This window comes from Spermophilus citellus (genome assembly GCF_964194105.1).
Source record: "Spermophilus citellus genome assembly, chromosome: 16".
In the NCBI taxonomy this organism is placed as follows: domain Eukaryota; kingdom Metazoa; phylum Chordata; class Mammalia; order Rodentia; family Sciuridae; genus Spermophilus; species Spermophilus citellus.
The window spans coordinates 65,687,313-65,702,426 of NC_138196.1; the positions used below are offsets into that span (position 1 = coordinate 65,687,313).

At 39.3% G+C, this 15,114-nt stretch overlaps 1 protein-coding gene across 1 annotated transcript in view; it reads left to right on the top strand.

Annotated features, from left to right (window-relative positions):
• Positions 1-15,114, top strand: part of SH3RF1 (SH3 domain containing ring finger 1) — a 167,684-nt gene that overhangs the window by 136,869 nt on the left and 15,701 nt on the right. Inside the window, exons 7-10 of the mRNA XM_081269023.1 lie at positions 5,316-5,503; positions 7,299-7,469; positions 9,873-10,132; positions 11,091-11,452. Of these exons, the coding sequence (XP_081125149.1) occupies positions 5,316-5,503; positions 7,299-7,469; positions 9,873-10,132; positions 11,091-11,452 (981 nt within the window). The remainder of the gene's footprint in view (positions 1-5,315; positions 5,504-7,298; positions 7,470-9,872; positions 10,133-11,090; positions 11,453-15,114) is intronic.

A 15,114-nucleotide genomic window follows, 5' to 3' on the forward strand; every position in this document is an offset into this window, starting at 1 on the left:
AGTATTTTATTATTTTTGAGGCTATTGTGAGTGGGATAGTTTTCCTAATTTCTCTTTCAGTGAATTTATCATTGATGTATAGAAATGCATTTGATTTATGGGTATTGATTTTATACTCTGCTACTTTGCTGAATTCACTTATTAATTCTAGAAGTTTTCTGATAGAATTTTTTGGATCCTCTAAGTATAGAATCATATCATCAATAAATAATGATAGTTTGGGTTCTTCTTTTTCCTTCATATTCCTTTAATTTCTTTTTTCTATTTAATTGTTCTGGCTAGAATTTCAAGGACTATGTTGAATAGAAGTGGTGAGATGCTGAGGGCCATTGCCAAGTAGGAATGACGCATCGAAATTTCCTTGCCAGCATACCCCATGTTAAATGGACTTGCCTTGGAATTTCGCTGTTGACATTTCATGTAAGGTGACCTTGTTCAAGGACCAGGGTGGATCCGGGTTTAGAGCTGATCAGGTTTGAGGAAGTGGACTTGCCTTGGAATTTCGCTGTTGACATTCCTACTTGGCAATGGTCCTCAGCAGTGAAAGAGAGCATCCTTCTCTTGTTCCAGTTTCTAGTGGGAGTGCTTCCAGTTTTTCTCCATTTAGAATGATGTTGGTCTTGGGTTTAGCAGAGATAGCTTTTACAATGTTGAGATATGTTCCTACAATCCCTAGTTTTTCTAGTGTTTTGAATATGAAAGGGTGCTGTAATTTGTCAAATGCTTTCTCTGCATCATTGATATAATCCTATGATTCTTATCTTTAAGTCTATTGATATGATGAATTACGTTTACTGATTTCCGTATGTTGAACCAACCTTGCATCCCTGGAATGAACCACACTTGATCATGGTGCACTCTGTTTTTTAACATATTTTTGTATGCAATTTGCCAGAATTCTGTTGAGAATTTTTGCATCATTGTTCATCAGGGACATTGTCTGAAATTTTCTTTCCTTGATGTGTCTCTGTCTGGTTTTGGTATCAGGATATTAGCCTCATAGAATGAGTTTAGAAGGGTTCCTGCCTTTTTTATTTCATGGAATAATTTGAGGAGTATTGGTATTAGTTCTTCTTTGTAGGTCTTGTAGAACTTGGCTGAGAATCCATCTGGTCCCAGACTTTCTTGGTTGATAGACTTTTGATGGCATCTTCTACTTCCTTGCTTGAAATTGATCTGCTTAAATTGTGTATGTCCTCCTGGTTCAGTTTTCGTAGATCATATGCCTCTACAAATTAGTTGGTGTCTTTGAGGTTTTCTAGTTTACTGGAGTATAAATTTTCAAATTAGCTTCTAATTCTCTTCTGTACTTCAATAATGTCTGTTGTAATAATTCCTTTCTCATCATGAATGTTAGTAATTTTAGTTTTCGCTCTCCTTCTTTTCATTAGGGTGGCTAAGGGTTTGTCAATTTTATTTAGTCTCTCAAAGAACCAGCTTTTTGTTTTGTCAATTTTTTGAATTGTTTCTTTTGTTTCAATTTCACTGATTTCAGCCTTGATTTTAATTATTTCCTGTCTTCTTCTTTTGGTGTTGGTTTGTTCTTTTTCTAGAGCTTTGATATGTAATGTCAGGTCATTTATTTGTGGACTTTTTCTTCTTGTAATGAATGAGCTTAATGCAATGCACTTTCCTCATAGCACTGCCTTCATAATGTCCCAGAGATTTTGATAAGTTGTATCAGTTCTCATTTACCTCTAAGAATTTATCTCCTCCCTTATGTATTCTGTGTTTCCATGTGTCATTCAGTAGCATATTTAAATATTATTGGAGTGGCTTAGATTTTTTATTTTATCCTTGATTTCTAATTTCATTCCATTATGGTCTAATAGAATGCAGGGTAGTATCTCTATTTTTTTTTTTTATTTGCTGAGACTTGCTTTGTGGCATAACATATGGTCTATTTTGGAGAAGAACCCATGTGCTACTGAGAAAAAAAGTTTATTGCTCTTTGATGGATGGAATATTCTATATACATCTGTTAAGTCTAAATTATTGATTGTTTTATTGAGTTCTATAGTTTCTTTGTTTAGTTTTTGTTTGGAAGACTTTCCAGTGGTGACAGGTGTGTTAAAGGCACCCAGTATTATTGTGTTATGGCCTATTTGATTCTTGAAGTTGAGAGGAGCTTGTTTGATATACATAGCTGTCCTGTTGTTTGGGGCATAGATCTTGATGATTGTTATGTCCTGTTGATGTATGATTCCCTTGAGTAGTATGAAATGCCTTTCTTTATCCTTTTTCACTGACTTTGGTTTAAAGTCCACTTTATCTGATATGAGGATGGAAACCCCTGCTTATTTACATGGTCCATGTAAGCGATATGTTATTTTCCCATCCTTTCACCTGGAGTCTGTGGATGTCTTTTCCTGTGAGATGAGTCTCTTGAAGGCAGCATATTGTTGGGTCTTTTTTTTTTTTTTCCAATCTTCTAGTCTATGCCTTTTAATTAATGAGTTTAGGCCATTCACATTCAGGATTATTATTGAAATATGGTTTGTATTCCCTGTCATTTTGGTTTATTGTTGGTTTTTAACTTGATTTGGTTTCTCCTTTGATTGGCCTTTCCTTTAGTGTAGCTCCTCCCTTTGTTGATTTTCATTGTCGTTTTTCATTTCCTCCCCCTGGAATATTTTGCTGAGGAGGCTCTATAGTGCAATTTTTCTTGCTGTAAATTCTTTCAACTTTTGTTTATCATGAAAGGTTTTCAGATCATATCAAATCTGAGGCCTTATTTTACTGGATATAAGATTCTTGGTTGGCACCCATTTTCTTTTGGAGCTTGGTATATGTTTTTCCAGGATCCCCTGTCCTTTAGGGTCTGGGCTGAAAAGTCTGCTGAGATCCGAATTGGTCTCCCCCTATATGTAATCTGATTCTTCTCTCTTCTGGCCTTTAAAATTCTATCCTTATTCTGTATGCTAGTTATTTTTATTTTAATGTGCCTTGGTATAGATCTGTTGTAATTTTGTACATTTTGTGTCCTGTAAATCTTTTGTATTTGATTTTCCAATTCATTCTTCATTTTCTGATATTATTTCATTGAAGAGATTGTGTATTCCTTTGTTTTGAAACTCTGTGCCTTCCTCTATCCTGATAAATTTTAGATTTGGTCTTTTGATGTTATCCCATAATTCTTAGATGTTCTATTCATGGTTTCCTACTATCGTCACTGTGTGGTTAACTTTATTTTATATTTGATTGTGTGTTTGTGTTTCTGTGTGTGTGTGTGTTTGTATATATACTAATTGATTTACGTATATGTATAAATATATACATACATATACGTAAATCAATTAGTATATACATATATACATATATATAAATCAATTAGTATATATATATATACACATATATACAAACACACACATACACACACACACTTGATTGTATATTTTGTCTTTATTGTCTGAGGTTCTGTCTTCCAAGTGATCTAGTCTGTTGTTGATGCTTTCTATTGAGTTTTTAAATTTGTTTTATTGTTTCCTTCATTTCATTGATTTCTGTTTGTTTTTTCAAAATCTCTTTCTTTCTTGAAGTAGTCTTTTGCTACCTGTATTTGCTCTCTTATCTCTTTGTTGGTGTGATCAATTTTTGCCTTTTTTTTGCTCTCTTAGGTCATTCTTTAATTCACTGATCATTTTAATTATGCACATTCTGAACTCCTTCTCTGTCATTTCATCTACTGTGCTGTCAATGGATTCTATTGTTACAGTATCTTGGTTTGTTTGGGGCATTTTCCTCCCTTATTTTTTCATGTTGTCTGTGTGTCTTCCTCTCTAGCAGTGCGAATCTGAGGTATTGTAGTTTCTACTCTATAATCTTGTAGTGTCCCTGCAGGTTAGGAATACATCACCTTTATGGGGGAGATCAATGTTTAGAGCACCCACGGCAACTAATATGCAGCCATAAATCAATTAGCTTCTATTTAGACAGTTACAGTTTTGCCCCTATAAACAGAAATGATGAGTACGATTATTTTCTACCATATAGTCTACAGGGTTTCATAAGAGTTTATAGTTTCTAGTGGTGGACAGAGAGAAGGAGGGAGTAGGATGTGATGTTTATGAGGTAGGATGTGAGAATATAGAGATATTAGATTACAGAATGAATGAAAGAGGATCATCAACAGAATTTGGCTGTTAGCAGGAGGAAAAAACAGAGAGGTAACCCCATTCAAGGCTCCCTGTTGCTTTTGCAACAGGGTGGTGACTAGTAGTACACCTAGTAGAGATAATCTGGTGCAACCGGGCCTATAGGGACCTTAGGGATGGTCTTCCAGGACCTGGTTGTTGTCCTTAGGTGGAACGACCACGTCCCTAGTTAATAGATGAAGTACATGTTGATGAGATTCAAATTTTTATTTCAAAAAAATAGAAACAGAATGACTTATGAGCTATGTTTAGAAATCACTAAATTTTTCTCATCAATATGCTGATGCGTAGAAGCCATTTATGCTAGGTAGGTACATCTATTAGTCTCCTTGTTTTTCTTCTGATTCAATTTTTACGATTATGGACTTCATAGATTGGGGGAGGGGGTGGTGGGTTTTCAGGCAGTTTTCCCAGGAGTTTCAATATGCAGACCCTAGAGAATCATCTGGAGTTTATAGATCAGAAAGTAACAATCGCTCCATTGATTTTCAAAAGACTTGGAGTCCTGTAGGCAGAACCCCATTAGGCTGTGCCCATAAAGGAAAGAGCAGCTTTTCACTGGTGTACTTGTTAAAGATTACCAGCCTTGATAGTCCTAAATTTCAAAAGCTAGCAGAGTTAAGAAAAGAATAAGCCAAAGTAGCAACAATGGCCCAGTGACTGTGGCACGCTATTGTTTGGGCTTTTTGGAGACCAAGCATCAAAAGAAATTTTCTTTCAAAGGAATGATTTGAGATATAATGCCGCTAAATTGTTTTGTGTTGTGTTTAAGTTTCAGGTTACAGAAACAATCACAAATTAATTCCTAGCAAACAGCATGACATAGCTGCCCCCTCAACAGGCATTTGAATTCTGGTCCCAGTTTGTACTTTAAAGTGCTATTAATCTTAAAATTTCACGGCATCATTTCTTTATTTTTTTCCCCCTTTTTCCTTTTTCCTCTTTCCAAGAGTGATTACTTACCTGTTTGGTAAAAAAAAGTTGCTGTGGCTTTAATATGAATTTTTAAAGGGGTTCTCATAGGAGGCAGCCTGCTGGTTCTGCTCTGTATGGATTCCATTTGAATCTTGTATAGATTTCTGATGCCTTTTCCCTCCCACCTTCCATAGCAGATGTTAATAAATATTTTGTTGCCCCCTCTTTTTCTTTTTTCTATACTAGACCATGAATCCTCCCCTTCCACCACCCCCTCTCCTGGCTGCCACTGTCCTCGCCTCCACACCACCAGGCGCTACTGCTGCTGTTGCTGCTGCTGCTGCTGCTGCCGCTGCTGCTGGAATGGGACCCAGGCCTGTGGCAGGATCCACTGACCAGATTGCACATTTACGGCCTCAGACTCGCCCAAGTGTGTAAGTGAGGATGTCATTTATTACTGCTTAAGTATTCACTTAAAACTAAGCCTAAACAGTAGAGGTAGAAACACACCTTTCTGATATGAGCTGCTGACAGGCTTATGGCCCATCAAGTAGTTGGTGTTCTGCAGACCTCTGCCTGGTCATGCATATAATTAGGAAACTGCTGAAACAGAATGAGCCTAACACATCAGCGTGCTAGGCAGCTCTCTTGCTGTGGAATGGCCTTTCACCGTTAGGGAAGCATGCCGTTTTCTTCTTTTTAATAGCAAACGTGTGGGGAACTGCCTTTTTTCTTTTTTTTATAACTCCTGTTTGAGCTTTTGGTCTTGATTTTCATTCCTTGCAGTAGGGCATTAAGAAACAGGAAGGTGTTCCACACAAATCAGATCTAGGCAGATGCTAACACATAATAAGAAGGAGTTGGGAAGAATAGAAGTTCATTGGATTAGACAAAGGGGAAAGAAGGGAAGGGAGGGAGGTTGGGAATAGGAAAAACAGTAGAATGAATTGAACATAACTTTCCTATGTTCATATATGAATACACAACCAGTATAACTCCACATCATGTACAACCACAAGAATGGAAAGTTGGACTCCTATGTATAATATGTCAAAATACACTCTACTGTCGTATATAACTATAAAAAAACAAATAAAAAATATTTTTAAATATATGTTAAAAAAAATCAGATCTGGGGCTGGGGATGTGGCTCAAACGGTAGCGCGCTCGACTGGCATGCGTGCGGCCTGGGTTCGATCCTCAGCACCACATACAAACAAAGTTGTTGTGTCCGCCGAGAACTAAAAAATAAATATTAAAAATTCTCTCTCTCTCTCTCTCTCTCTCTCTCTCTCTCTCTCTCTCTCTCTCTCTCCTCTCTCACTCTATCTTTAAAAAAAAAAAATCAGATCTAGGTATAAAAAACTCTACATCCCCAGCAATAATTATCCAGAAAAGTCTATTATTCTGTCCAGAGTTTATTAGTGGCAGAATGCAATAAGATTTTTTGCAAATCCTGATTGTTCACAGCACCAGTCAGAACTGTAGATTAGTTTGAGTATCTGTTTTCAGGTGTTGATAGGCAGAATCACTTTACATTGTGGGGTTGTTTTGTACTCTCTATCACCTAGACCTTCGTTTCCTCTGAGTTTTTCAAATGCAATCTCCTTCCTGGCTGAGCATATACAAACAGGTGCAGCCCAAGCCTCTAGGTTGAGCTTGTGTTTGGAGGGCAGCATATTGTGCTTCTCAATGGGATTTTATACCATATGTCCTCATTTGAGGCTACTTCCCAAGTCTATCAAGTGCCATTTGAAGTGCCCAGTTTTCCCAGTGGGAACCTAATCCATAGCAGCACATAAGGCACTCTTAGAAACAGCATTAAAGGGCTGGGGTTGTGGCTCAGTGGCAGAGGGCTTGCCTAGCATGTGTGAGGCACTGGGTTCAATCCTCAGCACCATAAATAAATGAATAAATGTACATCAATAACTGAAAAATAATTTTTTAAAAAGAAACAGCATTAATTCTGTTACACCATACAAATACCATTTGATGGATACTTTTCCACACTGGGAGGAGAAGATCTTGGCAAGGAAGGCCTGTAACTCCATTTAAAATGTAAACAGCAAAATCTCTTTCAAGGGAAACTTGTGAATGCTACTTATAGATTAAAAGTTTGTGCTTTCAGTAACATTTCTACAACATTCAAGATGTTGTAACAAACAAGAGTTTTGAGCACCTCGGTGTATGTCTGTTAGCCCGAGATCAAATGTTTTCTTCCTATTCTAGGTATGTGGCTATCTACCCGTACACTCCCCGGAAAGAGGATGAACTAGAACTGAGAAAAGGGGAGATGTTTTTAGTGTTTGAGCGTTGCCAGGATGGCTGGTTCAAAGGGACATCAATGCATACTAGCAAGATCGGGGTTTTCCCTGGCAATTACGTGGCACCCATCACAAGGTATGGTTTTGAGTAAATGGTTTACTAAGTTCTAAACAGAACAGCTTTGTTCTTTCCCAGGATTTCCAGCCTGTTCATATTTCTTCTCACATTATAATTGCCTGTTACATAGCCAAAGTTTTTAAAATCCATATCTATATCTGCTAAAACCCCTTTTAATGCTAAGATCTTAGCTTACTTTTCACATGGATATGTGTGAAATTATAGGTTTCTACCATAAATATACTGGGTTGGAAGTTATTTTCTTTAATTTATATGTTAGAAGACTCAACTGTACCCTTTTCAGTTGTTTTCCTACTAGAAAATAAAAGGAATAATGTTTGAAATAAGAGCTATGTTATTAATACTTTTCTGTTATATAATGCCTACAATATACCAGGCATGCTGATTTCTAAACCCATTACATTTATCAACTCTCAGTCCTTAAACACGTCATTGATGTAGTTACTGTTATTATCCCCCACTTAATAAGTGAGGAAATTGAGGCATAGAGAGATCAAATAACTTGTCTGAGATGACACTGAAGAAGGTCTCAAGCCCATACCGTGTGGATCTATATCCAGTCATTAACTGGGCAATTACCTGTGAATTCTTAGTCAGAAATAAAAATGCCTTAAATATGGTGTTGATCCATTTAAAATAAGAGCAGTTTTGTTCCCCTGGGGACATTTAGCAGTAACTGAACATAATTTTGATGGGCATTTGGTCACAACTGAAGGTGTGGGGTGCTGATGGCATTTAGTAGGTAGAGCCCAGAGATGCTGTTCCGTCCTGCAGTGTGCAAGACAGCCCCCCCACCCCACCCCACAGGAATAATCTGGCCCAAAGTATCATAGAAATCCTATTACAGAATGATAGGCACTTTATATATGTAAATTTTTTCTCTATTTTATTTAAAGATAATTTACCTTCTGGTCACTGAGGAAACTATTCTCAGGAACTAAAGGAAATGACCAGTAATTAAATCAACATGGAAGAAGCCCCAGGTTCTGACCACTGGACTTTTAATAATAGTCTAGGTTTAACTATGTTAAATCATTCTTCAAATGTCCTGATTTTAAACAAATGACTTAATGAACTGACATGTTTGTCAGCTGTTGGCCTTGATTTATAGGTTGGCTAGCAGCCTAATCAAATGAAAATCACTATTGTTGCAGATGGTGACAGAATGTTAGCTTTAATTTGACTTGCAAATTTTTAATCAATATAAACCTTCTATTCTGTATATGTTAAAATCGACATTCAGAATCCAGCCCATCCAGAAAATGGCAGATAAAATCTCCTTGGTGCAAAATAATAATAATAATAATAAATAAGGGAACTACAACAAACAACAGTAAATAAATGAAGTTGGTCAAGCTGAGATTCAAAAACAGATTATCATAAGTCTGTTTAACTCTGGAGCAATTCTTGCTTAGAGCAAGTGCTCTCTGAGTCATCATGATAAATAAGAAGGATGTTTGTGCTATTAAAATACCCTATCAGAGAATTGCTCTAAACAGAATGGTCATTGTCTAAATGATTTTAGGAATATAAAAAAAATACGTTATACAAAATCACTTTGTACTTAATATAATTACATTCATAGGAAATAAATTTGTTCAGAGCTGGCCATACCCCCCAAAATGTGCAAATAGTGAAGGAACAGAAAAGTCCCATTTTATACTGGTCCTACCTTCAAGGAACTTTCACTGTGTCATCAGCATTAACACGGGATTTATTTCTAAAAAAAGAATACACCACATTTTGTAATCAAGGGCGAAATTAAATTAAAGATACACTGTGTTGAATATAAAAACAGAACAAAGGAAGGAATCTGCATGAAACAGTGGAACCATAAGATCTTAAACTTGGACCCCAGGCAAGACTTCTGGAAATGATGGGATTTGTGCTGGGTCTTGAAAGAAATGAGACTGAAATTGGTCAAGAGCAGCCAGAAAGGACATTCCCAGAATGTGTGCATATGTGTGTGTGCGCGCGCGCACAGGCACTTGAGTGATGTGTCCGAGGCAAGCAGAGAGAAGGTCAGAAGCTGTGGAAATGAGGCTATTTAAGGGAGCACACCTGGCTTGTCTGGTAGGTGAAAGCAGGAGAATCCAGGACGTTGGAAGTCAGTGGGATGCTTGGTTTGTGATGTGGAAAACTGAACCCAGCGACTGTATATTCTTGAGCAGAGTGTGACGTGTTGGTCTCTGGTGACTCAGAACAATTTCAAGACCTTTCTCTGCCTCAGGGCCATCATTTCTTTGAATTTGCTCTTCTTAAAAACTTTGTAAAAATAATTCCATTCATTTTTTTTTATAACCTTCTATCTTTAAAGCCCTGTCATTTTTCTTGCATTTAATTGTTCTATCTCTCATTTTGCTGATGGATTGGGCTTTCTTTCTGTTTCTGTCTTGGCAGGGCGGTGACAAATGCTTCCCAGGCTAAAGTCCCTATGTCTACTGCGGGTCAGACTAGTCGAGGGGTAACCATGGTCAGTCCCTCCACTGCAGGAGGGCCTGTCCAGAAGCTCCAGGGAAATGGTGTGGCTGGGACACCCAGTGTCGTCCCCACGGCTGTGGTATCAGCAGCTCACATCCAGACAAGTCCTCAGACGAAGGTCCTGTTGCACATGACTGGGCAAATGACAGTCAACCAGGCCCGCAACGCAGTGAGGACAGGTAAGAGGAGAGGACCAGGGCACATCAGGGAAAGAATTTGCCTGTCTAATAGCAGATCATTTATGGCAGAGGTTGAGAAAATTAGGTATAATATTAAAATGATGAACAACAGTACAATAAGCTGGGAATGGTGGCTCATGCCTGTAACCCCAGCTACTTTGGAGGCTGAGGCAAGAGGATCTCAACTTGGAGGTCAGCCAAGGCAACTGAGTGAGTCCAAAGAGTAAAAGAAAATATGACTTCTGTAATCAAGATTGTGAGTCTCAGATCTCACTGTTCCTAGCTCTGTGACCACTGTATGATTTTTTGCCAACTGGTATGTTGATCATTATTGATGAACTAAGTTGTGAATCTATTTTAGACCCAGTAGAATCTTAAATAGCTTTCTTGGTTCTGTAGCATTGAAAACCTACTGAGAATCTTGGGTAACAATGGTGGGGTAAACTAAAGGCTTGTAAATTCTATTGGAAAAAGAAGAGAAATGGTGTGTTATGAGCCAGGCACAATGACACAGGACTGTCTATAATCCCATCTATTCAAGAGGCTGTGGTAAGAGGATCATAAGTTTAAGACCAGTCTGAGCAGCAAAGCAAGACCCCCAACTCAAAAAAAGAAGAGGAATGGTTAATTGAAAAAGGACTTGAGGCTGATATTGTTCAACACTGTAGAGAACCATCAAAAACCTATTCTGTGTGGAAAGGTGTTCTCTTTAACTAAAGGGTTTGGGGTTATAGTTGAACCTCTAAGTTCTCAACAGAATCCAGGGCTGATCTGGAAGGAAAATAGTGTCTAGAGATCCAGCCAATATTTTAATTGCATTTAAATTACTATCCATCCATTCTTTATTGTAATAAGTAGCAGGAGCAACCTTTCATTGTGTGTGATGCAGCAAACTGACTCATGTTTCACTGAGTAGTATTTGGTAGGAAGTTGACTTTTTCCTCCTGTTGTCTACCAGTTGCAGCACATAACCAAGAACGCCCCACGGCAGCGGTGACGCCCATCCAGGTACAGAATGCCGCCTGCCTCGGGCCTGCATCTGTGGGGCTGCCCCACCATTCACTGGCCTCCCCGCAGCCTCTGCCTCCAATGGCAGGCTCCGCTGCCCACGCTGCTGCTGTCAGTATCAGTCGAGCTAGTGCCCCGCTGGCCTGTGCTGCGGCCACTTCGCTGACCTCCCCGAGCATCACCGCTGCCTCTCTGGAAGCCGAGCCCAGTGGCCGGACAGTGACCATTCTCCCTGGACTTCCCACGTCTCCAGACGGCTCTTCATCAGCTTGTGGGAGCGGTTCAGCAAGCAAACCAGACAAGGACAGCAAGGTAAGAGCGCACCCTTCTCTGACGGTGCCGTGTCCCGGGGTGTCTCACTAATGCACATACTCTTTGTTTGAGTCCCTCTGGTGCTTACCACGGGTGAGTCACTGTCCCTGAGCCAGGAACACAGTGCGGAGGAAACAGGGCACCACCCTGTCGTGCACTCAGACTCCTGCCAGTTGCCCGGCCCTCTGTGGGCATTAGGGAGGCCACGGTGAATAAGACTTCGGTGAGCCACCTCTCGCAGCTTGGTCTCTGGGAGGAATTTTCTTCCTTCTTGGGTCGCTCATTCTTTCATCATTTTGCTGTCCTTAATTTTTCCTGTTCACTTGTTCACAAATCTGTTAAAAAATAGAAAGAAAGAAAAATTTGAAGACACAAGGGGGTTGAAAATGTTGATTAAAAGTATCATTTGTTGCCGGGTGCTGTGATGCATGCCTGAAATCCCAGTGGCTTGGGAGGCTGAGGCAGGAGGATCCTGAGTTCAAAGCCAGCCTCAGCAAAAAGCAAGGTGCTAAGCAACTCAGTGAGACCCTGTCTCTAAATAAAATGCAAACTAGGGCTGGGGATGTGACTCAGTGGTTGAGTGCCTTTGCATTCAGTCCCCTGTACCCACCCCCACCCCCACCAAAAAAAAAAAAAGTATTACTGGTGTGGCTTTATTTTATCTACAGTACATCTGACATCAGCATGGTTCCTTCAGAGGACCTGAAATATAGGGAAAAATTGATTTTCTAAACTCATGTGTATTTTTCATGTTTTTCACTTGGGGATGAATAGCAAAGAAAATACAAGCAGAAAACTGTTTCAAGTACTCACCGATGGATGGGTTTTGAGACGGGTAGTTAAAGGAAAGAGAAACTGATAGTGATTAAATGTGACCAGGAGAGAAGAGATAGTAGCAAGGTCTGCATAATAGTACTGCAGTCGGCACTTGTTCCTCAATATTTCATGCATTCCCCCTGAAGTTGTGGATCAGTCCTCAGAAGTGCTAGGGTAATCATAAACTCTCGGCACCTGGTTCAGCGGTGATGTATGTTGCTGTATTTAAATGGGTAGGTGAGCCTGTAAACAGGAATTTATAAGGAAATAAACTTTACCGCTTATTAAAAATATTTCACTTTTTACATGAGAAATTTTGAAAAAGATTGATATCTATTCCGTGTTTATAATCAACTACATTAAACTTGGGCTCAAGCTGACACATCCAACTTTGTTAATATCATTAAAAGAATTATTTTTATGGTTTAAATTTTAATGCATGGGCACGGTGTGTCCCAGGGCCCTGGTCACTGATGGGGAAGGGCCTCTTCAGCCCCTACCTTCCCAGGAATCCTGGTGTAGCATTCATCGAATCTCTGAAACTTGTTTCCTGAGGCTCCCGGAGATGTCCATCTCCTAATCCCTGGAAACTGGGGAAACGTTTCCTTGCTGGACAGAAGCATTTGACAAATGTGCTTAAATTAAGAGTGCCTATCTGAGAAGACCCAGGGTTAAGTATAAGGATTTTCCTGAAGGGGAGGCAGCGGTCAGGAGAGAACAGAAGGGGAAGCAGAGGTAGGAGTGATGAGAGAAAGGAGCAAGCCAAAGAATCCCGGCAGCATCCTTTCCTACAGCATCCAGGAATGGAGCCCTACCAGCACCCTTGATTTAAAGAACTGCTTTTCACCACAAAAGTTGGTGGCAATGTTACAGCTGCAACTAATCCAGGACCCTGAGCATCATTCCCTTGAGTACCCATCCCTGACCAATGGCTATTGGCCTGTGCTTGGACACCACAAGGGCTGCTAGTGCCCTAACTCTGGATGGTCCCTGGTCATCGTCAGACACCCTTAGCTCAGAGCAAAGGCACTGAGCACATGTGTCTCCCTGTGCTCTCCCTTCATTGTAAGGGGCCTTGTGGAACATATCAGTCCTTTTACGTGATGCCCTGAGATGTTCGCAAAGTTGTCTCCTTATTTCTTCTTCCTTTTTTTAAGGTCATACTCTTGAAGTTGTTCATCATGTCACAGATATCCACGTTTTCCCTTCTCAAGTCTACTACTTCATTTGATGTTCCAAGTCTGTTGATAGTACAGTAATTCCATGATCATCATCACTTAAATAATCACGAATCCTCACAACTAAGGGTCCTTTAGCCCACATTCCTAAATCACCTCTACTAGGGTATCACGGGGCCAATTGCCAGATGCTACATTGAGAGCAAATGTCTTTCAAACTCACTTTTTGCTATCACTCACTGGTAGCAAACTTTTCCTGGAAGAGTCTGCTCAAATTGTCATTTCCTTTCCTAAGTGCTTGTAAACCTTTCATTTAATACTATTCTAGAATTTCCCAGTCTGCAGAGTGCCTTGTCTTCTTTTTGAAACATCCCCATGTTTGCCTGTTGAGTTAACCTTGATCCCCAAGTTCTCTAGTCTCTCATAGATTATTGGTTGTACTTTAGCTGTTAAGAGTATCCATTTGATCTATCAATCCCTCTTTTCACCCATTTCTCTCTTATCAAGATTTATTATTCTTCCTTTTCAGTATGAAGAGTATCCTTCCCTTTGCACCTTCCATCTGAGAACCATTGTACACTCCAGATAGCAGATCTGTGTCTTTCTTGTTCTTTTTGTTTCAAATATAACTTTTTAAATCCCCTTTTAATTTTTTTTTCTTTTTTCTTTTTTTTTTTTTTTTTGTCTTGTCTTTAGCATTTTGGCAACTTTAAGCTCATTCTGATCTTCAGCCTTCTTGAATCACCATGCACCATACTATGTTCTTTGTTACGGGCCCTTCTCTTCATCTTTTTGTACATGTCCTTTAAAAATGTGACCCCATTAGGCTGCTCCCGGGGAATCACATCAGTTCCTTTGGATGCCTCTACATTTTCATCTGCCCAGATAATTTGCAATTGTATGAGTAGAATTTCATTTTGAGAGTCTTCCCTTTCCTCTTGAAGCATCTTCCCTTTTGAGTTTCATGTCATACATGTTTTCTTTGAACTTTAAAAATCAATTCTTTTAAAAGGAAGAGTTCAAACCTACCTCCAGTCTCTTCTGGGCGCCTTCTTCGAAGTTCTTGGTATTTCTGCTTCTCCTGGAGAGCATGTCTAGCTCCTGGCTGGTCTCCTCTCCCCATAGTTGATCAGAATCAGATCTAGAATCGCAGTGTGCTTGGCTTTCTGTGAGATTGAACTATCAGCAAGTCAAGGGAAAAGTATATGAGAATCTCTTCTGCCTACGCTGTTCCTTTTGAACCGTATTTTATTTGGAAGTCCTGTATTACAAAATCTTAGGAATATCTAAAAGTTATGTTTTCATCCCAGAGTTAAAGTCTCTAGCTAACTTGGTATGTGTACTCTGTATTGGACCATAGTTATCTGGAATACTCTATATTTTCAAACATAATCTTAGTTATTACTTGTTTGAAATCTGGGCCTTTCTGTCATTGTTATTTTTCCTTCCATGAGATCCCTGATTTCTTTCATAATCATGAGTTTAACAGCTTTGTCTGCTGTTTTTCTAAAAATGGATAAAACATCAACATTTACTGCCTCAACTCCTCACCCCCAAATTCCTCCCAATTCTCTCTTAAGGAGCCAACCACAGGTTTTCTTCAGTCAGCCAACATTTAAGGACCTGTCTGTTATTCTTGATTTTCTTAAGCAGAGCTTCCTATCCGAT